At 34.2% G+C, this 26,827-nt stretch overlaps 2 protein-coding genes across 8 annotated transcripts; one reads left to right on the top strand and one right to left on the bottom strand.

Annotated features, from left to right (window-relative positions):
* RSG7 (Regulator of G-protein signaling 7) lies at positions 1-12,904 on the top strand. Of its 6 annotated transcripts, none has more exons than XM_011300579.1 (12): positions 1,862-2,345; positions 2,423-2,564; positions 6,267-6,543; positions 6,982-7,078; positions 7,303-7,509; positions 7,599-7,822; positions 8,492-8,721; positions 8,811-8,924; positions 10,786-10,911; positions 11,046-11,325; positions 11,435-11,559; positions 11,973-12,904. In XM_011300579.1, the coding sequence occupies exons 3-11, from the start codon at positions 6,301-6,303 to the stop codon at positions 11,495-11,497; spliced, it is 1,584 nt and encodes a 527-aa protein (XP_011298881.1). In that variant the 5' UTR covers positions 1,862-2,345; positions 2,423-2,564; positions 6,267-6,300; the 3' UTR covers positions 11,498-11,559; positions 11,973-12,904. The 6 variants fall into 6 exon arrangements, with proteins under 6 accessions (XP_011298885.1, XP_011298881.1, XP_011298883.1 ...); XM_011300581.1 differs by having other exon boundaries at positions 2,398-2,564; XM_011300583.1 differs by lacking the exons at positions 1,862-2,345; positions 2,423-2,564 and adding an exon at positions 1-150.
* LOC105264021 (monocarboxylate transporter 13) lies at positions 11,972-26,827 on the bottom strand. 2 transcript variants are annotated; one of them, XM_011300586.1, is made up of 5 exons: positions 26,512-26,827; positions 20,786-21,074; positions 19,859-19,985; positions 17,297-17,476; positions 11,972-16,073 (listed from the first exon to the last, which is right to left on the bottom strand). In XM_011300586.1, the coding sequence occupies exons 2-5, from the start codon at positions 21,000-21,002 to the stop codon at positions 14,729-14,731; spliced, it is 1,869 nt and encodes a 622-aa protein (XP_011298888.1). In that variant the 5' UTR covers positions 21,003-21,074; positions 26,512-26,827; the 3' UTR covers positions 11,972-14,728. The 2 variants fall into 2 exon arrangements, with proteins under 2 accessions (XP_011298888.1, XP_011298889.1); XM_011300587.1 differs by lacking the exon at positions 26,512-26,827 and adding an exon at positions 22,315-22,476.

The raw sequence follows: 26,827 nt of genomic DNA, 5'->3' as shown, positions 1-26,827 counted from the left end.
TTGGTTGCCTACCTCTCATGATCGCACAAGCGACCCACAATTTTCATCGCGTCGTGAACAACTCAAGTAACAACAGGGGCTATGCCTCTAAATCCTTGTATTTTTAATTCAATATAGTGTTTGACCTCGACGGATTTACACCACAACTGGGTATGTATTTAATTTAAATCATTCGATAATCGATAACAATCACCCGCCCCAAGGAAGAAATAAAAATTACCACGACAAATCGGTCATAATTCCGCTATAAAACGGAAGTTGTAATGAATTCCATTGAAAAATCCATAGAATTTACATCCGAGATTGAAAAAAAAAGGCCATTGTGATAACTCATTGCGCCCCAGTAATTGAAATATGAATTTAATTGAAACCCAAATTTCGCAAATTCGATGGAATTTTTTACATTTGAAAAATATCCGGGAAATTAATAATCTTTTCTAGAATTTTTGGTGGAATTCTACGAATGACTCAATTCGTGGCCTTCAATCTCCCGAAGTTGTGGAGCGAGAGAAAAAAAATTGTCCTTGAATAAATTTTCAATCGACGTGATTTTTTTTCCCTCTTCATTACTTATTCCATTAGTCTAAAATATCCCGAGAGTTTTAATCTCTCGAGCTTCATCCCCCGATAAAATCCAGTGGAATTTGCTCTCACTGAATGAAACCTTGTTGAATACGCGTGGGATTAATCAAACATTTTCAACCGAAATCGTAATGAATTTTTGTAGATTAATTGAAACACTGGATTATTGGAACGAGTGCCGCTAGAATAGATCGTACAAGTGATAAATTGATAAGGCTGAAATAGTCACACGATGATTACACTTCAATTTATTATTAGATTTTCCAGTGTAGATCAGGTAGATTGAGTGGAAAGAGTCAAAATCCACTCGAAACGCGCGCCAAATCAAATACGATAATATCTCACGTATTTCATACTGCACTTGACATTGAGTGGGTCTTCTAGTGGTTATTAGAATGGAACCAAAAAAGGAGGAGTGATAATTGATAAAACAATATGCAATTCACGGAGTAACTGTTGAATATTAAATTGGAGGGATGATGGGGTGAAAAAATACACTCACCTTGAAATAATTAAATGATTTTTTTTTCCCTCTGTTTCATTAACGTAAATGTTGTCACGGGGTAAACCCAGTGGAGATGATGTTACTTGATGCATTATAACGGTGTGCACTCCCTCCTCAACTCGATTTTTTAAATCATGGCCTTGTGTGAAGGCTTTTCCGTTGTCAAGTGGTGATACAGTTGTTGAACTCTATTTTATGGTGGGTTTTTTTTTGCGGATGTCCTTGGATATTCTGCTAATTTCGCTCATTTCGCTCATTTCGCTCATTTCGCTCATTTGATCCACAAAATACCCGCGGATTTCTTTCTCAATTTCTCGTGGATGTCTTTATCTTCATCTGGTATTGAAGTACAGAAAATTAAGAGGCTGTGAGCTCGTTTTGCTCATTCTGCTCATTTTGATAAAATATCGAAGAAAATAGATATCGATAGAATTTATCGCGTGGATACATAAATTTTGAAGACATAGTAGCCAATTGTGTAGTGATAAAATAATTTAGCTCGTTTTGGTCATTTCGCTCATTTTGCTCATTTCGCTCTTCACTAAAAATCCACAGTTTTCAATATTTCCACCACATCCTAAGATTTACAAACACCCACATTATCCAAAAACCAATAAAAAATTGTTCGCTCATTTCGCTCAAAGCCAAAACCAAAACCCCTGATTCCCCAATTTTGTAAAACCCGTCATCCCCTCTATTCACGATTCCCCTTCTCCCTGAACGCACTCTCAGTGAATATTTTTCCTAGAACTGGGGACTAGAGAAATATCAGGGTATAGAGTGCACCACACTGTGACCGTCCAAGAATTAAAAAAAAATGAACCACATGTAGAAGATTAGAATGTGTGGGAATAACTCGTACGCGATAGAAAGAGGAAAAGGGCGGTCTTTGTACAGTGAAACCAGTGGTACAGTACTTGTATTAGTGTACAGTAAAACGACGGAATAAACTCAGCGCAACGAACGGAATAATCAGTTGTGCACGAGAGTTTTAACGTGACGAGTCGTTGTTTCTCATCCTAATGGAACAATCAAGACATGAGATAGTGTTTCGAGGGTAAAGAAAAATCAGGATAAGTTTCACTGTTAAATCGTCTGAATTATTCGGAGGGTCAGAGAAATAGCGTGCGGTTATTCCAATTCTAACGCCTTGCTTTTTCATAAGAAACTATCGCTATAGTGACGTATTAAATGTTATTGCTGTGGGATATATTGTGAGCAGGAAGGCCTCAGACGTGACGTCATCCTCTTTTCTTTCGTGAGTCGTTTTTTCCCCCGTTTTTTCATTATTATTATTTTTTTTCTTTTAGATATTTTTTTTTTTTGCTTCTGCAGGGGAATCGTGCGGGCCGGTATTGAATGAAAGCCATTCGAAGATTTTACGAGGGGAACAGCACTGCATGTGGAAATAATGGAAGGATCCGGACAAAGGAGCCACTTGTGATATCTTCCCTTTAGCTCTGAGTGTTAATTAATAGTGAGTCATGAATTTTCGTCTTGTGGGGAGAATTGCAAAAATTGCGATAGAAAAATATAAGGTTTTATCGTTATTTAATCACTCATGGAGTATCAATATTATTTTATATTAGTGATCATCGTATTGTTGCTATATTTATATTAAAATGTAATTATATTCTTTAAACACTGACTTGAGATGTAATTATTCAATATTACAACTTCAAGTAATAGTGATTTAGTATTATTAGTGATTATCATGCTGCGGAATTTTCTCTGGGTTTTCTTCGAAAATTTTGGAATGACAAAAGGCATGGATATATTTTCCCCACTTCAATACTTTTTCTATAAATTTTTCAGCATCGATACTTTGCCAGAAAAATTTCAAAGCGATAATTTTCAGTGAAAGGGTTTCGAAAATTTTTAAAACCTAGTGGATCGGTTTGAAAATTCTGTTCATCTATTGAAATATTGAGTAAAAACTATTTGATGGAAATAATTAATAGAATTCAGCTGATGATAGATGATTTATTCTATTCAAATAATTTCTTGAATAGATTTTTCATTTTTTAGGCTTGATTCCTTTGGCGAGATAACGAGAAAAATAGATGGAAAACAGTTTCCATATTTGAGTCAAGGAAATTCTGTGAATAATATTGTTACCGTTTTCTTTTATTCTGTACCATCCGGAATGCATCCAGTTATTCCCATGAGAATTTATCGTCTGAAGTCAGTTTTGTTTCAGTTTTCATCTCCATTTTGCTATCTCAGTTCATCTTATCAATCTTTTCTATTTCATACTGTAGCTATTTCGCTAAATGAATTATTTCTATACGGCTATTGAAATTTTCCATATATTTATAAATTGGAAAAATATAGACAATAGATCATTATTATCTATATTCCATGGACATTTTTCATTGCTATTCTCCGTTTTTCCTTCTTTCTACTGCCTTTGGTTCACGGAGCCATGAATCTGTCATTTTTTATTACTATTATTATTAACTGGCTATCAAATTGTCGAATCGTTTATAGCACGTCATAAAATAATTTTGTACAGCATAATGTGCGGTAATAAAATTCAATCAATCAACGAGGCGAGTACTTTCCGCCCTAGGATTGAAAGTAATCGACTTTGCGCCCTCGGCCGTAAAGTATTTCCGTTCGGTCATCAAAACAAAAAAAAATGACGTCTGCATTTCGGACCGTGACTACTCGCCGCTGATATGCAATATACTATTTTTCATTCGGAGGAAGAGAATTTTAAGATTTGAAATTTATTTTTTTCCTGGGAAAACGGGAAAAATCCCATTTTTCGTGTTTTTTTTTAAATTTCTCATAAACAACTCTCGCGATTTATTCAATTTTTTACTCAATAATTCATAATTGGATATTCTACATGTGTATGAAGTTTCATGACTTTGGCTGCATTTCTTCATCTACTTTCACATCTTTTCACTTTTTGGTAGCTCCCATGAGAACGCGCATTAAATATTGTCTTCAAAATATTATAACAAATAGCACGTTCTCGCGATCAGTTTCAAATTTCGTCCACTATTTCTCAACAGTTTAAAGATTTCACTGGTAAAAAATGGAAAAATTGGCTGCATTTTTTCTAAGTCCCTCGGTCCATCCAAAATATATGGAAGGCCGGAGAACGAAGGGTTACGAGGTCATGACAATTCGTTGGTAACGAGTGTTGTAAAGGCCTAAGGGCGAATACCAAACGAAAATAGAAAAGGGTGAGATAGTTGGGAGAGACTACAGGTGGCCAGAGTGGAATATTGTTATATCTCCAACTCCGGTGCACAGATACCACGATTCAACCGCTGGATGAAAGAGTGAGAGAATAATAGTTTGGCGCGCATTTTAACACATCGTAGGGTAAAACCTGTGATACGTAACGGTAGATCGCTCGGTTCACTTGGCAAATACAGTATATATGTAATAGCAGGGGAACTATATAACTTGGCGTGGTACGCGCACCGAGGAGAGTGCTTTTCCTTGGTAATCAATACTCATCGTCTCCTCTCTCTCTAGCGACTAGGAAAAATCTCACCAATGAATATCTCCGACAATGAAATTTATCAATTTATGACCTTTCTCGCTCTTTTCATTTACGTATTATTTATCTTTTTTATCCTCCTATCATCTGATGCCGCTGGAGCTTTTAGAGATAATTTACTAGGGGTCGATAGAGTTTGGAATGAAAATCGTGGGATGTGCCTTTGGTTCTGGGAAAATAGCGGGGAAATTGGATTTAAAAAATAAACCTTTGTCTGCTGGGCTTGCGATACGAATTGAGCGATTTTTTTATTTTTCGTATTTGAAAAATGGGAAGCGTGAGAGTGGATTTGCGGGGTTTATGGGAGATGGGGGAAATTCTCATGCATCTCTGGGATTCCGATGTATTCTGGAAAGAGAAACAGAAGGAATCGGGATATTTTTGGCGCATTTTACCCCGTGACAAAGTTCTAAAAGGAATTAATAGCTGAAATGCGCGGGAAATTTTTTTTCTCTTCGCTCATTTCGCTCTGGCTAAAAATGTACGGAACGGTTTTGTGATATGGCCTGCACCTCAGGTCTCCAACAAGATGAAAATACGAGAAAATCAGATTCATTGCTGCTCAATTCGCTCACCTCGCTCTTTTGGCTCTTTTTGCTCCCCGCGATTATGCGCGTTAAAACCCTTCAAACTGTTGAAACTCTAAAATAGATGACACAAATTAATATATCAACTTATTTTCACTTATTTCGCTGTATAAACTGTTCTCCAATTTCACTGATTCATTTTTATCGCTCATCTTCGCTCTTTTTTACATTTTAGTGCTGCAGAAAATCTGTAAAATCGATGCATTCTGATCTTTCGGCGTTCGCTAGTTGCAACAGTGCCTTAATTCATTCAGTCCATGAACTTACTCATTTAGCTCATTTGGCTCATCTCGCTCATAAAATCCGTAAAAATCATTGACTTCTCTTTTATTCTGGAATATTCCAAAATTTTTGCATCCGGAAATGATTGATAGATTTATCTTTTCACTCCTTTCGCTCATTTCGCTCATAAAAAAATCCGCAGAAATTATTCATTTGTTTTCTATTCTGAAAATCTCACAAAGATTTGCACACGCGAATGATTGATGAATTTCTCATTTCGCTCATTTCGCTCATCAAGACTAAATATTACAAATACATGGATTTTTAGGATTTTCTGATGATGAAAATGAAACGATTGATTACACAGAAGCAATGGTGTACCTTTCTTAACATCTGATTATTTGCTCATTAGCTTCTTTCGCTCATCTCGCTCATAAAAAAATTCGTAAAAATGATTAATTCCTCTGTTATTCTCGAATGCCCCAAAAGATTTGCATACGCAAATGATTGATAAATTTCTCGTTTCGCTCATTTCGCTCATCAAGACTAAATATTACAAATACATGGATTTTTAGGATTTTCTGATGATAAAAATGAAACGATTGATTACAGGGGGGCAATGGTACACCCCTCTTAGCACCTGAATACTTATTCATTAACTCCATTTGCTCATTTCGCTCATAAAAAAATTCGTAAAAGTGATTGATCTCTCTGTTATTTTGGAATGCTCCGAAAGATTTGCATACGCGAATGATTCCTAAATTTATCATTTCGCTCAACGAGGCTGAATATTAAAAATACATGGATTTTTAGAATTTTCTGATGATAAAAATGAAACAATTGATTACAGAGGGGCAATGGTGCACCTCCCTTAGCGCCTGGATATGGTAACTATGAGCTCCGAAAAGTCCGCCAGTCGGCGTAAACCCATTGACAGCAGCGGCAGTTGTTCCAAAAATACAAATGAACAACACAATGCCAGTGGTAAATGTAGAATTGGTACGACATCGAAGAGAAAGGAGGAAACGACGACGGCGGATGCTACTGTCAAAAGTGGTGCCGTCGATAGGCCAAAATCAACTGCAACCTGCGCCGAAGACAGTCCCAACTACGTCGTCTACAAGAAGGTGACAATTCCATGCAATATAGTCATTACTGTCAACAAATTCTCAACTAATAAGTTGTATAAAAAATTACATTCTCCCTAGATTGAATAGAATAAAAATTCAGCGGCAGTGAATGGAGAACAGAAGTTCTCATTTTAGAAAATTCTTTAGTGTGGATAATAAAACGAGATGAATTCGAGTCTGAAAAATAGAGATTAAAAAAAAATGGGTCGCCTGATCGATCGCTTTGAGCTGTCAATCTCTTTAAAAAATCTTCCTTCGTCTCAACTTGTATTTGTGTAAAGCTTTTATAGTGTCATTTTACCATTTTCACTTGTCCCCTGTTTCGGCCGTTGAAATTGATCGATTAGGGCACCCCCTTTGCTAAAAATATCGGCGAATCCATCTGTCTTACAGCTCGATGGACCCTATCTAAACACTTTTTTTTATCCTCTTCAGATGGAGTCTATAGTGGAGAAAATGTTGGACGAGACTAATGGTGTCCCAGTGAGAACTGCCAAGACATTCATGACAAAGATTCCTTCGGTTTTTACTGGTAAATTGAGGGAAATGGGTTGCATGTACAAAAAAATAATAGAGCCCCAGCCTTTCTTCAGGGAATTCTATTGGATTTTTCATTGCAACTCTATTAGAATTCCGATGGCAATTCAATAGAACATCTTCTAGAATTCAATAGAGACCGTTGGATTTAATCTATTGATTTTCTTCACTCGTATAAATTGAACGGCAATTACGGGTTTTGTTAATGTTTGAGTTTAGGTACGGACTTGATAGCCTGGATGATGAAGAACATGGACATTGATGATCAAGAGGCTCTACGTGTAGCTCATTTGATGGCCTCCCATGGCTACTTTTTTCCCATCGACGATCACTGCCTCACTGTAAAGAATGACAACACTTTTTATCGATTTCAAACGCCCTACTTTTGGCCATCAAACTGTTGGGAGCCAGAGAATACCGATTACGGTTCGTTGATGAATATCTAAACCGAAAAAACTTATTTTAACCGATCCATCAAAAATTGTTCAGCCGATAATTGACCATTTATTCATCAGCTGTTTACCTGTGTAAGCGCACAATGCAGAACAAAACACGATTGGAATTGGCCGATTACGAAGCGGAGAATCTCGCAAGACTGCAGAAGATGTTTTCACGCAAGTGGGAATTTATTTTTATGCAGGCCGAGGCGCAGAGCAAAGTTGATAAAAAACGTGATAAATTGGAGAGAAAAGTATTGGATAGCCAGGAGCGAGCTTTTTGGGACGTTCACAGGCCTATGGTGATTATTTTTTTTCAATAAGTACTAAAGGAAACCGGAAAATATGATTTTTAACGTTTTTTTCCCAATTTTTTTCTAATTTTACTCATTTTGCTCATTTGGCTCATTTAGCTCACCTCGCTCATTTCGCTCTCAGAAAAAAATGTGATAGAAATCATTCTTGTTTAGAAGTTTTGAAATCTGCCAGGAGTTAAGCCAGAGTTAAATTTAAAACAAAACTTTCGCTCATTTCGCTCATTTCGCTCATTTCGCTCATATTTCTTGGGAAGTGCAGAACGCATTATAAACTCCCAATATTCATCTATTTTCCTATATTCACTGCAAATGAATATAATGTAGACATTATAAACACACCGTAGCGCATTTGGCTCATTTCGCTCATTTCCTGTGACATTTGTAAACTTGAATAATTATCACCTGATGATGTGATAGTAATCAATAACCACCTCGTGAGAAAACTCTAATCATCTTCGGCCCGATTTGCTCATCTTGCTCCATGAAAATTATCCGTGTAAAACAATTGGTGTTTCCCGTGGGCCCCAAAACCCAACGGAAAAAAAAATCTGAGCGAAATCGAGTGGTCCTTCTTCACCATGTAATTAATTACCGATATTGATGTGGCCACACGATTAATAGTGGATAATGATCGAGTATTAAATTTCACTTTAGCCTGGCTGTGTTAACACAACGGAATTGGATATAAAGAAAGCCTGCAGAACAAACAAACCAATGGTAAAAGCTAGTAAACATCTCCAATTGGGTGTAGCTGGTGGTAGAATATCACCGACTCATGCGGATGCGGATATTACACTATCGAGTGAGAGTATACAACGGGAAATAGACATGCTTAAACAACGACTCGACAGAAGGAACATCAAGGTCTCCAAAGTTGCTGAGGCGTGAGTTTTAATTGATCGTAATAACGCTTTACACTAGTTGAATCAACAATACATCTGTTACATGGACAATTTTCTAATCAATTTTCCAGATTGATTGGCTACTTCGAACAATACGTTGAGTACGATCCATTGTTTACACAGCCTGAGTTCAATAATCCGTGGATATCGGATAGTACCGAGTTGTGGGAGCAGGAGAAAATTGCGTAAGAATTTATCTAATTTTGTATGTTCTGTAAAATCTAGTTTAAAAATTCTCGAATTTTAATGACTCAGTTACTGCCTGTGGAGGACGTACTTCAACATAATGTAACAACTTTTGTTGAATGTTTGATATTTCAAAGAATCTAATTTAATAAGTTGAATATCATACAATATAATATAAACTCCCAAATCACGGGACAATAATATACGAAAATATGCAATGTTGGAAGACAATAAAAGAAGTGTCCAGTTAGCAGACATTTTTTACAATGTCTAATTGTTCTCCGACTGTGCCCATTCACTCCATGGGGTCCTTCTCTTGGGTCTCCGACTTAACGCAAAATTTCCCCGTTTCAATAAAATGCATTCAAATTTCGTTTCTTTATTCTCAAGGCCTAAATCAGTTGCCGATGGATTTTTTAAAGAGTTTTTTGTTATTTAAAAATTTGTTCATTCTTCCTGAAGAACGGATAAATTAATATTCATTAAAAAAGAAAAAATGAAAAGCGGATGGGTTAGTAATTGGCGGCTCACAGAAATTTGAAGATCTCCTGTATCAGTTTACTGTTATTTGAGGGCCCGATATTCATTAAAAAATTGATTAAAAATACTTATCATGATTGAATTTTCATGATTTAATTTAGATATCAACGCGAAAAACGAATTCCCGGGAAAAAATGGATTATTTCACTACGAAACCCATAAGCTAGGGGGTACGAGATCAAAAATTGAGCCGGACTCAATTAGACGAATAACTAGAAGGGCTTGACCAGATCATATTATGATCTTTGTGGGGTTCATACCAGCCGCGTCCCTGTCGCGAACCCTGTGTAACGCTGGCGCTAGTGAGATTAGTAGTACCTTACCACACGTTGAAATGATTGATTGATGAAATGATTGATGAATTGAAATTAACCAATTATCAAATGAATTTTATTATCATACACCTTCAGGTCGGGATATATCATAATAATCACTAATTTTATGTTTTGAAGAGGTTCAATTCATTAAATGCCCAAGATTTCGATGTAGTATTCGGGGGATTCCCCACTCTTGATGTCATGGTGTCACTCGGTGGTGAAATCAATTTGAAGTCGATTTGAAATCAACAGAGGTCACTGAAATCAAGTGAAATCAATTTGAAGTCCATTAGAAATCAATTGAAAACATTGAAATCACTCGCAGTCAGTGAAATCCTAAATCGCATATTCTTGAATATAATTGTAGTTTGAATTTCGCACCGAAAAGAAATTCTCTCTAAACGCTTAGCAGAACAAAACAAAGCCCCTCTCTCCCCCATTTTTCCAGGAGTTGACTCATTCGCTTAAACGTGGCAAAATCGACGAGCCTTGCGTCAAAAACAACGAGTGTATTAATAAAAAGTTTAATTACGATAATTATCTCATTATTCTCTCGAATTATATTTGTTGTGATTGCGATGACTTCATTTTAACTGCAATCGTTGACTACAAAATTTAAATTAAATGAAGTCGTTTGAAGTCGTGAAGTCATTGATTCTGAAGCTTGACGTCACTGAAATCACGTTCCCCCTGCAATTACCGGAATTATGACTGAATTCATTTGAAGTCGACTTCAAAATGAAGTCGTGGTGTCACTCAATTCGGGAGTGAGTAGCCGCTCAATAATATTAGTCACTTCCTGCTAGATAAGAACAAGAAATATCAACAATTGTCTCATTGCGGAAATAAATTACATATCAGAAAATACGTTATTTAATTCTAAATTATAATATAAATATTTTCTATTAAATTAATTGTTTATATAATATAAGTAATTAACTTAATAGAAGTTTAATTGGGTAAATGGATCATTGAGGGAACATAAAATTTTGTTTGGATTTAGGAAAGACATTTCAGCGAGGAGAGTTAAGAGATGGGGCTTTAGCCTCCAGGAGCTGCTGCAGGATCCCATTGGCAAAGAACAATTCGTCAAGTTCCTGGAGATGGAATATAGCAGTGAAAACCTCAAGTAATTTCTCACTTTATCAAATTTAATTTAATGAATTCTCAGAATTACTGAAGAAATTATTGATAATTTATCAATTATTGGATTGAAGGGAATCAATTATTGATAATGGCTGATTTATTTATTATTAATTGAAGATTTTGGGAGGCTGTTCAAAATTTAAAAACACTACCTCAGCGTGACGTTCAGGCCAAAGTTGAAGAAATATGGAATGAATACCTGAGACCAGACGCTAGCTGTCCAATCAACGTTGACTCCCGATCATTCGAGCTGACAAAACGAAATTTGGAAAAGCCAGATCGTTGGAGTTTCGATGTTGCTGCCGCCCATGTTTATCATCTCATGAAGACTGACAGCTATGCGAGATATCTGCGCTCAGAAATGTACAGGGATTTTCTCAATGGATCCAAGAAGAAGGTAATTATTCCATTCAACTCTCCGCATACAATTGTCCCATTGTTTTAAGGGGCTGACGGATTAAACTGCGTTATTAATTGAGATCCTCCGATTTGCTTTCAAATTTTAGGCGTCTGTTAAGGGAATTCGTAGCATTGTACCATTCGCTGGGAGGAAGGATGTAGCACCATAAGGGGATCACAGGAACAATTTTTGGTGTCTGATAGGAACTTCTATTCAGCCTGTATTTTTTTGGTAAATTTACTTTATTTATCTGAATAAATCATTCATTTTTATATAAAAATGAATTATTTTCTTCGGTGGAAAATTCCCCAATGAAATTCCCTATCTCACAGTTTCTTGTGTTTTGTTTATTATAATTAATGATGAAGAATAAATATTTTTTTATGTGAAACTTCTCTGTGAAATTTTCACGGTGAAATATTGACCAATTAATTAATACCTAAAGCCAAAAAAATAGTAAAAAAAAACTTGACAGTTTCTCTGAAAAATTCTATTGATTGTTTTTCGGAATTCCTTTTTAGTCCTTTTTATTCAATAAAATTTTCTAGAGAAAGTTCATGATTTTCCTGATTAATTTTGGAATTTTCATTCTCAATTTATGTAGATAATAATTGTAGTAATTGTTTTTTTTTTTTCATTTTCAGGTGCAAATTATTAAATGTATATAAAGCAATGGAGAAATGACTAGCTGTAAGAAGAATCATCATAAAGTTAGAATTGTTGAAATAGTTCAGGTGATTATTTTTTGTCCAATGAAACAATCACAATATCTCAGAAGACACAAATCATTGAATTCAACTAAAAAATTTATCGGTGGACGGCTATTTCCTCTGCATTGCGCGAAATGTTGAGTAATAATTAGATTCATGTGAATGTGTAGATCATGAATTAAGAATTCACAAACGAATTACACGTGAAAATATTTAATAGAAAAACCTGACAGTTTCTACAAGAAATTCTATTGAATCTCTATTGGAAGTTTATAAAAATTTATTGAAGTTCTTCAAGAGTTCTACTAGAATAGAATTTCCATTTTTTGAATTTTATTATGAGGAAAATAAAAATACAGTGCAAATAATTGGAAAGTCAAGACATGATACAACAAATTTAACAAAATGTGATTTTTTCGAGAATTCGAATAGAATTTCTTGATAAATTCGTTTTTCTGTTGAAATTATTCACGCGTGACTATCAGTAGCCAAAATATGAATTGAAAGATTGAAAAAAGGACAGAATTGTCCAGTGGAACAAATTTGTAAATAGTTAAATTTCCTTTACTTCCAAATTAAAATGAAACTGATATTTTTGTTAATTCCCCAATTGATTAACTAAAAATTCCAATGCCACGGGAATTCGTGAATTTTTCAAATGAAAATAACTGTAAAATTCAGTTTAATTGAAGGTGCTTTTTCAGACAAGTGAATAATTATTTTGCCATGTAAATGGTTGTAAGTAGAGATTGCGATCATAGAGTTGAAGAGAAGAAATTTTTTTTCTTGTAGATATGGATATAGGAGATGGTTGATGAAATATTATTTTCAGTAATTCATTAAAATTATTATTCGAAATGAAATAATACACTCAATTTATTTATTTGCATTCATCCTGTTTACTCCTACCATTTCTCATTAAAAATGTATAAAACTGAGAAGTCAAGAGTTGCAAGAGAAAAAAAAAACTGCAGGGAAAAAATAAAGTTTCATTCATTGACACGTACGACACGCAATCACAAGAGACATTTTCAAATAATCCATTACATCTTAATTATGATTAATCTAAGTCATACCAGTGCAGTTAATTAAAGTGACAGTGAGTCATACTAAGAGATTAATTGTTTATAATTTTCCGGGGCTCCCAGAGGCCGAAAAAATCGGCAAAATTCTCGATGAAAAGATTTGGCACTATTTTTTATTAATTAAACATCAATTAATGAAATTAAAAAAAAATTCGATCTATGAAGAGCGTCAATATATCGAACAATCACTTATTCCAATAATTAAATTTCTGGTTGATTTTTATTTTCGATTATTATTAATTTATTTTGAGTACATAATAGTGCAGCATAAGAATACACTAATCGTTAAATTCTCATTAGTCCATTCACATCCGAGTTTTTTTTATAGTCTCTGATGAATGGCATTGAGGCCAGACAAGTCGTTTTTTTATTTATTTTTTTAAACGTCGCTGAAATATTTTGTTTATAAGAGTTTTCTAATTCATGTAAACAAATTAATAGAAAAACCTATGACTTTCTCTAAGAAATTCTATTAAATATTTCAATTACTTTCTTCTGCTAATTCTGTTAATAATTTTCTCTAAAACAATTATATCTGTTTACTATTTAACGACGAGGACAATTTACGTTGAAGAAATTTTGTAGATAATTGAAAATCTATTGACTATATCCATTGATTTATAAATAGAATATTAATAGATTGTTGAATAGATTAATAATAATTAATTGGATTGAATAGAATTTCTTCCGGAAAATGCCAGATTTTTCTGTTAATTTATATCTTATGATAGTCACACGTTAGATTGGATTTCAGTTATTATTCTTTAATCTCTGACGATTTTTCATTTGATAAAAGTTGCAAAATGTGAAATGCAGATGAGAGACCAAGCTCCCTATCCAAATAAATCCCCCCCGAAATGGACGGACTATCTCTGAGCACTCGAAGCGCCTGAAGACCCCATACTTTTTGTACAATTCCTTAACATACATGACTAGACATAAATACAAATGATAAAAACGCTGAATTGAAATAATGAAACGAATATTACGATAATAAGATGAATTAACTTCCATATGGCATGCTAAAAACGTATGAAAAAATGTTATAGAAAGACCTTGTGCTTCCTCCGAGAAATTCTATTAGAGTTCTCTTCAGATATTCCTTTTTACAATTTCACCTCAAATTTTTCAATATTTTCCTATAGAAAAAATTCAATCTCTCATTTTCCTCTTGCATTTCACTCTCGGAATTTCTAATTAAAAATGTAAACCTGTTGAATTTTCATCTCCAGTCCAAAAATGTTCCCAAACTCCAATACAATAACTCTAGGCTTTCCTTACAAAATTTTGTACACACGAGTGAAAGAATTTAACAGAAAAACCTATCGAATTCGTTGAAAAATTATCTCAAATTTCCAATCAGTCGAATGATTCGATTGAAATATTTCGTTGAAACTATTTTATAGAATTTTCATTCCCCATATTTTCAAATTTTCTTGTTTAATCTTCTTGATAAAATGATAAGAAGAATAAACTAATAAAATTTCAGAAAACCCCAGAAATTCCGTGAAATTTTTCCCCGAATTCATTAAATTTCTAATTGAATTTTCCCCTCGTGAAATATCTCCCTGAACCTAGGAGGACCAGAATTTCCCAGCCCTTCCCTCAAGCCACATCGATCTCCTTCTTGTTCCTCCTGATAATGGGAACAGCAGCCCAGAGAGCAGTCCCCAGTATGAGAATAATTCCAAAAGCGAGAAAAATGGGTTTATAAGTCCCCACATGTTCATATATAACTCCACAGACAGGAGGCCCAATAAGCTGAAGTACTCCATTAACAAACAGAGAGATTCCATAAGAAGAGCTCAACTTCTCAGTCCCCAGCATATCAGCAAGAATAACAGTAGTAATTCCAATGTACATTCCAGAAGACAGACCAAACAAAGCACAGAAAAACGAGAGCATGGTGTAGGTCGTGGCCATCGGTAGAAGTGCCAGGGCAATTCCACTGAGGCCCAATCCCCCGACAAAATAATAATACTTTGGTATAAAATCAATATCCGATAACGAAGCTCCACCAATTCTCCCAACAAGATCGAGTGCTGAGACAATGGACAGGAGCAGAGCAGCTGAATTCCTGTCAAATCCCTCGGAGATGGCGTACGATGGCAATAGAATCATGAAATTCGTGTTGCTGATGGCCGATGTTGAGTTGGATATCAAGATGACGAGGTAAATAGGATCCCTGAGAACAGACAAGTCAAAGAACTTCCTGGATGATGTGCTCTCGGTGCTGGAGCTGTCTGATGTGTTGGAGTTTTTCCTAGATGACTCTTTAGCCACCTCCGGGCTCTCTGCTTTGGCATTGCTCCTGGATTTTCTCTTCTTCCTCTCCTGAGTCTTGAAGAGTCTTCTGAACATATTGGGAACGTTCATGCGAGGAGTCAGAGCTATCGGTCCCATATCCGAGACAATGCTGTGCTGACGGGACAGGTGGAATCCACTCTTTACACTCTTTCTCGTTGAATTAGCGCGACTCAAGGGTGGGGTCATGACACCTGTCATTGTTTTTGACACTTCTTTTTCAGGTTCTGAGGATTCGTTGGACTCATTCGACTCGTTCGATTCGTTCAACTCTTTCGACTCGTCCAGGCTATTCTTCGTGTTCAGATCGACGTCTTCCAGGACGATCTTTAAATCCTCCGGTCTTTTCGATTCAGATTTCACCTCCGTTGGGGCTTCTGGTCCCGGTGTCTCGGTGACACTGAGTTTTCGCTCTAGCTCTTTTGAGAGATCTGCCAGGTGCACTTGAGGTGCTACAATCGCTGGCTTTATCTCGTTTATATTTTCGATTATCATTTGGGTGGACTTTGTTTGCTCCTCAAGAGTCAATGCCTCATTGTCGATTCCTTCAATGGGCACTTCCTTCATGTGCTCCTCCACCGGATGATAGAGGAAGGCACACACCAGGGTATTCAGGGTAATTGCACCCATTATCAATACTGCCCCTCTGGAATTACGAACAATTGTTCAGGAGATTATTTGTACTCGGGGTTTTTTTTTTACTGTTGTCTTTTTTTTTCGGTCCTTTTGTTTGAGGAGATTGTCAATGATTTTATGGTTTATGTAAGATGGAGTGAGGTAATGGCATACTGCGATGTGTGTCGCGTGTTGGTACTGAATTGTTTGTAAATTCATCGCGTTTTGTTCGGGATTTATTTGGTCTTCAGATTATTTCGCGTGCTCCGGTCAAGAGACCGTAGTCCCATTTTTTATTTTTTTATTCGCCGGGAAATTTGAGGCAAAAGGTCGCACTGTGGTATCTTGGAAAATGCAAATCTCGACAGTTCGAATTATTGTAAATCTATAATCTATAAATCTATAAAATATATTTGGGAAAATTTCTACTTTCGGAAAATCGTATTGACTGTCTTTATCAGAGGATAGATACGTCGATGGCCTTTTTTCTGGTTTAACTCAGGAAATTTACAAATATCTAGTTGAAAAAAAAAATGATTTCGAAGAATCGTGCGGACATTTTTGCGGATTTATTTTTCAATTAAGGTTTATAAATTACCGAGAATTATTTGCAATCTTCTGGCTGGAATTTTCCAGTGAATCATTCCATCCAGTCAGAATTGAAAAGAAATTGACGTCAGAAAATAATCGAATGATTTAGAATCATTTGAAATATGAAGATTTATCTTTTCTCATAAAAATGTATCCACGATTTTTCGGCTCAAAATTTCTAGAGAATCACTCACTCTATAACAAAAGAATTAGTGTCAAATGTTTATCTTTAGATATCGAGAATCATCTGAAAACTCGATTTTCACTCTTTCCTAAAATTTCCTTCTCGTGAAACTAGCAAAAAGGCCTCATAAATTTCCAAGACCCGTTTTCAGCCGATTTCTCGGAATTGAAGGCAGATAATGACTTTTCCATAAGAACCTTTTCTCTAGCTACCATCTTTTTCTACAAAAAATGTTTCTACGAAAAATTAGCTAGGTACCTTCAATTCCGAGATATCGACTGAAAACTGGCCTCGAAAAAGATGGACTCACCCTAATTTATCATTTCCCTAATGAATTTTCCTGAAAATCATTTAGAATCGTCTGAAACGTCGAGATTTTCCATTTCCTCTTGCCGGAAGGTACACGATGTCTCATTTTTCTTTGAACGGAAGAGGACTGGGCATCACGTGCTTCATTAGAGTATTGAAAACGTAATTACCTGTGGCCGAAGTGATTCAGGAGAAACTGCAGGAACGGTGGAAGAACAATTGTTCCAATTGCACTTCCGGAGATGCAGAGGCCAGTGGCAAAACCACGGAGTCTCTCAAAATATCCGGTTACGATGTAAACAGTCGGTGGAAAAGTCAAGCCTGCACCAATGCCCACCATAACTCCATAGCTGGCGGGTTAATTAATTAATTAATTGATTAATTCATCAGCAATAGGTCCAGGGGTTGGGAATTTACTTGATTCACATGAAAAAAATGTATATCCAGAAATATATATCAATTAGATCGGGATAGATGTCGCAAACCTTTCAGCAAAAGATTCTTTATCTGTGATATATTTTGGATATATAATAAAATATATTTTTTAAAATTTTAAATAATTTTAAAATTGAATAAAAATTTAAAATTTAAAAGAAATTAAAAATAATGTTTTTAAATATCATTCTATAATACCGACAAAAAAAATATATCTCAGCTATAATTATTGAACAACAAATTAAGAGTTAAATTTATTTCTCTCCCTTTTTCAGCGAGTGATGAATTAAATTCATTAAATTCATTAAATAATTTTTATGTTCTTTTATGTATTTTTATGTATTTTTATGTATTTTTAATCGATTTTGATAATTGGCCCGGTGGCCTGGCGTAGTGGTTACGGCTGTTGCCTCACAACGGATAGGTTCCAGGTTCGATTCCTGGCCGGGTAGACTGGTGAGATCTAACCAGGTTCAAAAAAGTCTTGATCAATCGCCACATAGTCTCCTCCGACTCGAAGCGATGTAAAATAAGCATTAAAAAAAAAAGATTTTGATAATATGAATAAGTACGGTAATTTGCGATAAATAATGCTTCATTGTAAAATTGATTTGATCAGTGTTGGGCAGATGTGTGAAACACTTCAAAGGTAAATCCAACTAAATAAGCTAACTAAAAAAAAAATGGATTCTGTTTCAAGTAGAAGAGATTGTGAATGATTTTATTACGCAAAATACTTCTCAACTGACTCGTGTCTCAGTACGATTATATATTTTTCCATCCGGAGGGATAGACACATATTTATTTAATTATTCAAATGAAATGAAAAAATTCGATGATTCACACGCCGTACCGGAGATACGAATTGTGAAAGGAATGGGTAAAATCAATTTCTCTTCCGCCTTCCAGGAACGATATTGTATCATTAAATAATTTTGAGATTCTTTAATTAAGTCTCTTAATTCCGATAAACGTACGTTAATAACGGGACGAATAGTACTTTTTATAAATTATTTTAGTTTTCAGCGTTTTTTTCAAAATTACATTTTGAGGAATTTTTGGCGGTTGTAAATCGATTACGAATCAGAGCGATTGGATTTTTTAGTTTTGGCTTAAAATTTTTTATTTTTTAATATTTTATGTAGATTTTATTTTATAATAATTCTCCAGTTTTCTGATTATATGAAAAATATAATTTTGACGTGCTTAAAACCAGAAGATGTTGTGCGCAATTTTTAACTTTTTTTAAGACTCTGCAACTATTTTGAATTTTGAGTTTTTCATTATTTCGGGTTCTTTTGTTCACCAGGTGTTTAAGGATGTTCTACTGGTATTTTGTTATTTTTCCTGTTTTTCTGAAGGGATATGAAAATATAGCATTTGTCTGGTCCATCATGATTGACTCTTTCATAAAGTTTCATCCCAATACACTAATTTTTGTAACATAAAATTTTGTAACATAATAAAAAATCAATAAATTTTAGTGAAAGATTATAAAAATTGGTGTATCGGAATGAAACTTTGTGAAAGGATAAATCATGATGTAACGGACAAACGCGATATTTTCATATCCCAATCCGATCGATAGTTTTCAATAAATCTCAGAAAAATAGGAAAAATAACAAAATACCGGCAGAACATCCTTAACAAAACTCCGGATGCCTTAGTGTTGGGCAGATGCGTGAAACACTTCATAGATCACAATCTAAATTACAAAGAAATATTTTTCCTCAAGTAGAGAAGATTGTGAATTATTTACGAAAATTACTTCCCAACGTATATATCCCGAAGATATACCCCAGGTACAAAATTTTCAACCGAGAATATATCACATGTATATCTTATGTGTATATCAAATATACACATTGTATGGGCGTTAGATATATTTCCATAGATATATCAAATATTTACATTAAATGAGCGTTAGATATATTTCCATAGATATATCAAATATTTACATTATATGAGTGTTAGATATATTTTCATAGATGTATCTTAGATATATCTTAGATATCTTAGATGTATCTTAGATATATCTTAGGTATATCTTAGATATATCTTAGGTATATCTTAGATATATCTTAGATATATCTTAGATATATCTTAGGTATATCTTAGATATATCTTAGATATCTTAAGTATATCTTAGATATATCTTAGATATCTTAAGTATATCCTCGATATATCTCGGACATATTCTTTTGGGATGAAAATATATCTAGTTATATTCGGATATTATTCAGATATATCGTAGATATACAATTTTTAGTGCGCGCTTTGCGGTATTTTCTTCTTACCTAATGTAAAGGTAGGACACGGAAGTTGCGAAGTAACTGAGCATCATTCCACTGGCGGCAAAGGCTCCACCGATTAGCGTAACAGTTTTATAGGAATATTTCATGGAGAGAACGCTGGATAGTGGTCCTGTTTTGGTGGATAAAAATAAAAATTGTGTGGAATTAGCGGATGGGGAGGCCTCGGGGCGTTAAATTACACTGAGGAAGGCCTCAATCAAGTATTTATGCGACTGATTGATATTTAATCATTAAGTTTCATTTTTATTCGAAAGAAAAAAGAATCTGGATTTAATATTTTTTGTTGACGAATTTTCGAAATCAATCAATCATTTTATCTTTCAACGCGTTTTCGTCAGAATTACATTTTGAGAAATTTTGGCAGTTGTAATTTGATTTTTGAATTTTGGCTTTAAATTTTCTATTTTTGAATATTTTATGCAGATTTTATTATATAATAATTTTCAAGATTTCTAATTGTATGAAAAATATCATTTTGACGTGTCTAAAACAAGAAGATTTTTTGCGAAATTTTTAACTTTTTTTACAACACTCCGATTATTTTGAATTTTGATCTTTTCATTATTTCGGGTTATTTTGTAGGCGAGTCTTCTAGATTTAGTTTTTGAAATATCAGATTTTGTCAATGGAAGATTTTTTTTGGGACTTACAAGATATCGAATAATTAACGCGGAAATTCGATTTTTTCGTTACAAAAAAAAATTATGTATTAATCATTGCTGCACAAATATATCTTCCAAATTTTAAATTCTCAAAATTTATATAAAAATTCATAAATGGTCTTCTTCTAGTCAATGATCTCAATGTGAGTGAAACTTCACTAAAAAAATGTTCGGATTGAAAAAATTTTCTGTTTAAATAATCAATTATTATTGTTGAATTATATTATTATTAATGAAAAATATTTACCCAGCGAACTGTAGAGGAAGTAGCAGAGAGCAGGCATCCAGGATGCTGACGTGGGTGATGCCTTGAAGACCTGGAGAAACTCAACAAAGAGGACACCGAAGGATTTTACGGTTCCTGGGATCAGGAAATTCACTGATAACGCTGATACCAGGACAACCCATCCCCATCCACCGTCCGGTGGAACTAGTTTTGTTTTCGTCATTTTTCCTCGAGCCATTTTCCTTCTCACGGAATTCGTCAATACGAAACTCTAGACTTTATACAATCGTCCGAGTGATTCTGATGTTGTCTGAAAAATCCAACAAAATTTCTGATATTTTCCAGTAATTTCCCAATGAAATTTCAATCCAGAAAATTTCCCCTGCCAAGAGAATTAATTTGTCGATTCAAATTCAATTACTGTAATTAAATTCGATTTCAATCATTCTATCACAATTTTTTATGGGAAATTCAATTGAAAATTCGTCGATATAATATATATATAAAACTCTAGATTTTTTGGAATCGTTTGACTGATTTTTATTTTATTCAAAAAATGCAATGAAATTTACAATATAATAATAATTATTCCATTAAATTAAAATCCAGACAATTTCCTCCGCCGAGAAAATTAATTTTCCAGAATTAATTTCTGTTTTCAACGTAATTTTTTCCATTTTCAATGATTCTATCACCATTTTTTACGGGAAATTCAACTAAAAATTCGACAGTATAAAAACCCTTGACTTTATATACAAAAAAATGCAATCACACTTACAATATAATTATGATTACTCAATTAAATTAAAATCCAGATAATTTCCTCCGCCGAGAAAATGAATTTTCCAGAATTAATTTCTGTTTTCCACGTAATTTTTTCCATTTTCAATGATTCTATCACCATTTTTTACGGGAAATTCAACTAAAAATTCGTCAATATAAAAACAATAGTCTGAATGATTTAAATTTTATCTAACAGTCGCAAAAAACTTACACTTTAATAATAATTATCCAATTAAATTAAAATCCATAAAAATTCCTCCGCCAAGAAAATGAATTTTCCAGAATTAATTTCATTTCTCAACATAATTTTTTCCATTTTCAATGATTCTATCCCAATTTTCCACGGAAAATTCAACTAAAAAATGGTCAATATAAAAACCTAACATACAATAGTCTGAATGATTCGAATTTTATCTAAAAGTCGCAATAAAACTTACAACATAATAATAATTATCCAATGAAATTAAAATCCATAAAAATTCCTTCGCCAAGAAAATGAATTTTCCATAATTAACTTAATTACTCAACGTAATATCTTCCATTTTAAACAATTCAATCCCATTTTCCCAGGAAACTGGTGAAAAAATGAAATTCAACATAACAGGGGAGAAGTTGCACAATTTCAATTGAATGATCTCAGTGCGTGCTTACACGTCAATTCGATAATTTTCCGGATGATGTAAACACATGAATTCCAACGTAAACACAAAATCACGACACAATTGATGGCGACGAAGGATTAATTGAAAAGAATCCCCATGACTCACCAAGCAAATTGATTTTATAATTTCTTTATTAGTCCCTCATCTCTAGACCGTCGGCTGGTGTTAACCGAGAATAAAGTAAATTCAGGCCAATAACAAGTCATGGCACATGTTTGTTGGCCGCAGCTGATGACAAACTGACACCCAAGAGACCGCAATTCTGGTGGTTTCGTTCAAACAGAACCACGTGATGATGCCCAAGCAAATCATCAAGCAAGACCACTGATACCAGCTCTTCAGATACTTTTTTTTTTTCTCTCTCTGTTGTTTGAAAGCACTCCTCTACCGACTCTGTAACGGTATACCTGTATTTATCATGGGCTACCCCCATTACATGTTTATCTTGACTGTAATTGCTGGACTGAGGACTGAAATAAATGTCCTACTTTTTTCGATTGGTCATTGACGATTTGCCGGGGCTTTCGTCATTTCACCGTGACATTTTAGTCTGCATTTTTTCGTTTCTCTCTTTTAGGGGTGAACCATCGTTTCCACGGATGGTTACCGATTTTTAGCGGATTTTTTAGCGGATTTTTTAGCGGATTTTATAGGGATCATGTCGGAGGTGAGAATCTTAATGATAATGAGGAATTTGTTGGGGAAATCTCACGCGATTTAATAAATTTTTACAGAATTTTACTTTTTGCATTCGCGAAAATCGGTTGAACCGATTTTTATGAAGGATTTGATAAATTTTTAGGGATTTTTAGCGGATTTTTTAGCGGATTTTTTAGGGATCATGTCGGAGGTGAGAATGTTAATGGTAATGAGGAATTTGTTGGGGAAATCTCACGCGATTTAATAAATTTTTACAGAATTTTACTTTTTGCATTCGCGAAAATCGGTTGAACCGATTTTTATGAAGGATTTGATAAATTTTTAGGGGTTTGTTAATTGCAGGGGAAATTCAATTAATGAATCATGATTTTTGCAGATTTTTAATTCCGATTTCTGCAACAATTTTTTGCTCAAAATTCCACGACAAGTTTTCCGCAATGAAACGGTAAACCGGTAATATCTCCGAATCCAAAGGAGATACCGTAATTTCGGCGATATACTTTTTTGCTGATCAGATTGGCCGCTATAAAAAAGGTCATAACAAAAATTCCGCAATCTGCCTTAGATCTCGAGATAATGGTGACCTAAAACCCGAAATGAAATTGACGCCTCAAAAATCGTCTCCAAGGATTTTAATCAACTAAATATTTTTTCACGAGACGTTTATTTTTTATTTATCTGTCCAAAGCAATTTGAAGTGAAGGGAAATCCTTCATTCACTAACTTGCAGGTTGTAGAATCGATTAACGCAATGCAACGCACTTTGTACTCTCCTTGAATTTTTCAACGCAAGTACTAGAATTCTCTCGTGGGATGTAATCACCTGTTGGAGTCAAATGATTCTTTGTTGTCTAAAGTCACTCGGAATATTAGTAATACTAGATTATTTATAAATCGAGGGAGTAATTCCGTCTGGCAAATTTGTACTGCTTTGATATCTTTGGAAGATCAACATTTACCGAGTTGTACTTCCGGATTAATTAGTGCTGTAATTCCTCAATACACGGAAAATCATTTTGATATTCCGTTGGAGTAAACAATTTTTTAAATTTCAAATCAGTGGAAAAACATCATTAATATTTTTCTCTCGTGAGGGGCTCGTGGAATAATTAAATAATTCTCTTTCCCTCGGGCTCTGCGGGACTGCACGATTTCTGGGATTAATTGCTGTCGAATAATTAAATGATTTTGCATTTTTTTATGTGCCAAGAAAATGAGAATTAATTGCGGGAAGTGCTGAGTTGATTGGAGAGAATTAATTCGAGATTAATTCGTGGGTTATCGTTATTATTGAGGGGAATGATAATTTGTGTTTACTTTTGGTTATCAAGATGATGCATTTTGGCTTCTGTTTTTCTTCCGGAAAATTAAAATTACAGAATTAATCTTTTAAATTACATAAATATTTCATTATTTTTAAGAACTCTGGAATTCACGGTTTTACAACCAAAAAATAATGCCTTAAATTCATGAATTAATTAATTAAAAATGTCTTAAGACAAACAATTTATTTAAAAAATATTTATTGTTTAAAATTGCTGTAAATTCAAATAGTCTGCAGATTTCGTTATTGAAAATAATAAAAAACGTAATCCAAAAATTTAAAAAATTTCCAAAAATTCAAATTTAAATTAGGACGAATTTAAGAATTTATTTCAATAATTTTCCGTGTAATTAAAAAAATTAGATATTTAAAAATATTTGCTGAACGCGGGAATTTCGGGGATTTTTGTTCCTGGAGATTTTTTTGTGACAATACGATGATATGACGTCTTAAATCCCATCAAGACCCTCCCCCATCACCAATTACCACCTCATATATAACGGATTTTCCCACGTCAGAAAGTCGTCTATTAATAGTTGTAAAAACCTTGCGCACACCGAACTGTTTACTAATCGTCATTCACATAATAATTGCCGTACGCACATCTCACGATAAAAAGTCTCTCTTCATCCGTCCGTAATTCCAACCGTTAATTCCCAAATCCGTGAAAAAATCCGGGGATTAAAAATTGACAGAAAAAAAACATGAAAAAAATAACGACCTGTCGTCCCATTACGAATTCGCATCAGTCACGCTATAATCCGCCGGTAATTTCGATGAATTAGCGATGACCGAGTCTTTGCCAATTTTTTGTTTTGTTGAAGTCCGGGATTTATAATGACAAAATTTTAGTGATAACATCCTTTTGTCAAAAATCTACTTATAAGATTTTTATTTTCAAAAAACAATCAATTCCACTTAAATATTGTAATTCCAATAAAAATTCAGACTTTCATCGAAAGTTAAGAATGATTGTTAAAAATAAATGGAATACAAATGATGATAAAAATTAATTCATTTTTTGTGATGATCAATTATTTGAAAAATTCTACAAAATAATTTTTTCACAAATTCACGAAATTTTATTTTCATTTAAAATCAAAAGTGATTGTTAATAATAAATGAAACGAAAGTAATCAGAATTAATTCAAATCGTTTTGGTAATTTTTTGACAAAATATTGTAATTTTTTCTGATGAAAATTGCAATTTGCATTGTAATTGTAAAATGAGAAATTACCTGAGAGTAACAATAACATTTATGGAGAGAAATTCAGTAGACGTGCTAATTTAATAAAAATACTTGCAATATTTGCGGCAATGTCAGGATAAATTTCAGTATAATTTTTTTTCTGTGCAACATGCAGTCTGATACTCTTAAACCGCCCACGTCCTTGATAAATCAACCGCCGTATCAAATTTCCGTCAAGTTTACGCATTTGCGTTACAACCAATTCCATTTATTCGTAACGTGTAATCATGTGTAAACCAGTATGATCGAGGATTCTATTTACGACGAGCATCAGGTGTTCGCTGTATATTCCAAGGAATTTATCTCGGAAACTATCGACTCGATTAAAAAATCCCAAGAGTACTTTTATCTCGAGGATTAAATTCTCTACGAAATAGGTAATTATACATTTCCTTCTAAAATCAATTCTTTTGGAGATAATTGCATAATTACGAGAAAGGATCAAAAGGATTAGTCTCTGCTCAACATCTTCCCTAACTCATGGCTTATCTCGAAAACTATCGACTCCACCAGAGAAACTGTAAAGACCGTTTTTTTTGAGATTTCAATTTCTCACAAAAAAGTAAATTGGACATTTTCTTGTAGAATCAATTCATTCCGAGATAATTTCATAATTACGAAAATGTCAGAGTTGGCGAAGCGTCTTTCGAAACTTTAATAAATCGCGATTTATCTCGAAAACCATCGATTCAGCAAAAAAACCCTGAAGTACTTTTTTCTCAGGCTTCAAATTCTGAACAAAACAAGTAATCATACATTTTCTCCTAAAACTAATTATTTTCGTGATAATTGCATAATTACGAAAAATATTGCAATGGCCCACTCTGCCATCAACATTGCCCCTAACCCGCGATTTATCTCGAAAATTATCGCCAAAACGAAAAAAACCCAAAAGTACTTATTTATCGACCTTCAAATTCTCGGCAAAAAAGCCAATTATAAATTTCCCTGTAAAACTAATTATTTTCGAGATAATTGAATAATTCCGCAAAACATGAAAACGGCGTTATCTCGGTGGGTGGTTGGTCCCCATAATTGATTGACTCTTATAATCTCGAGTTTACTGACCTCCAGAATGGACCAAGTGGAGATGTGGAGATCCTGGAAGAGCTGAGAGTGGGCTGTGATCACCAAGACTGGTCACCGACGACTCCCGAGGGGTCAGAAATACTCGGATGGTGTTTCCACTCTCGTCCTCTGGCTCTCCTTCTGCGTCTTCTTCGTCTACTCCTCCTTCCTCCACTCCTCACACTATGGTATTGTATACTGAGGCCAATGATACCAAAGACAACAGTTTCCAAGTCATCACTGGTACCTAGTCACCAAGAGTAGCCAAGCCAGACTGGGGTGATTGGTGTTTTTGCCCGAGTGCTGGAGACCATTT

This window comes from Fopius arisanus, unplaced genomic scaffold (assembly GCF_000806365.1).
Source record: "Fopius arisanus strain USDA-PBARC FA_bdor unplaced genomic scaffold, ASM80636v1 scaffold00018, whole genome shotgun sequence".
In the NCBI taxonomy this organism is placed as follows: domain Eukaryota; kingdom Metazoa; phylum Arthropoda; class Insecta; order Hymenoptera; family Braconidae; genus Fopius; species Fopius arisanus.
The sequence above is the reverse complement of the archived record's forward strand: the minus strand, read 5'-3'. Positions and strand labels throughout refer to the sequence as shown.

Coding starts and splice junctions, on each gene's coding strand:
- RSG7 (XM_011300583.1), top strand. CDS start 6,301: ATGGTAACTATGAGCTCCGAAAAGTCCGCCAGTCGGCGTAAACCCATT. Junction 7,510..7,598: donor GCCAGAGAATACCGATTACG/GTTCGTTGATGA, acceptor TTTATTCATCAG/CTGTTTACCTGTGTAAGCGC. Junction 7,823..8,491: donor GGGACGTTCACAGGCCTATG/GTGATTATTTTT, acceptor ATTTCACTTTAG/CCTGGCTGTGTTAACACAAC.
- LOC105264021 (XM_011300586.1), bottom strand. CDS start 21,002: ATGGCTCGAGGAAAAATGACGAAAACAAAACTAGTTCCACCGGACGGT. Junction 17,477..19,858: donor GTGTCCTACCTTTACATTAG/GTAAGAAGAAAA, acceptor TTAACCCGCCAG/CTATGGAGTTATGGTGGGCA. Junction 16,074..17,296: donor CTGAATCACTTCGGCCACAG/GTAATTACGTTT, acceptor TCGTAATTCCAG/AGGGGCAGTATTGATAATGG.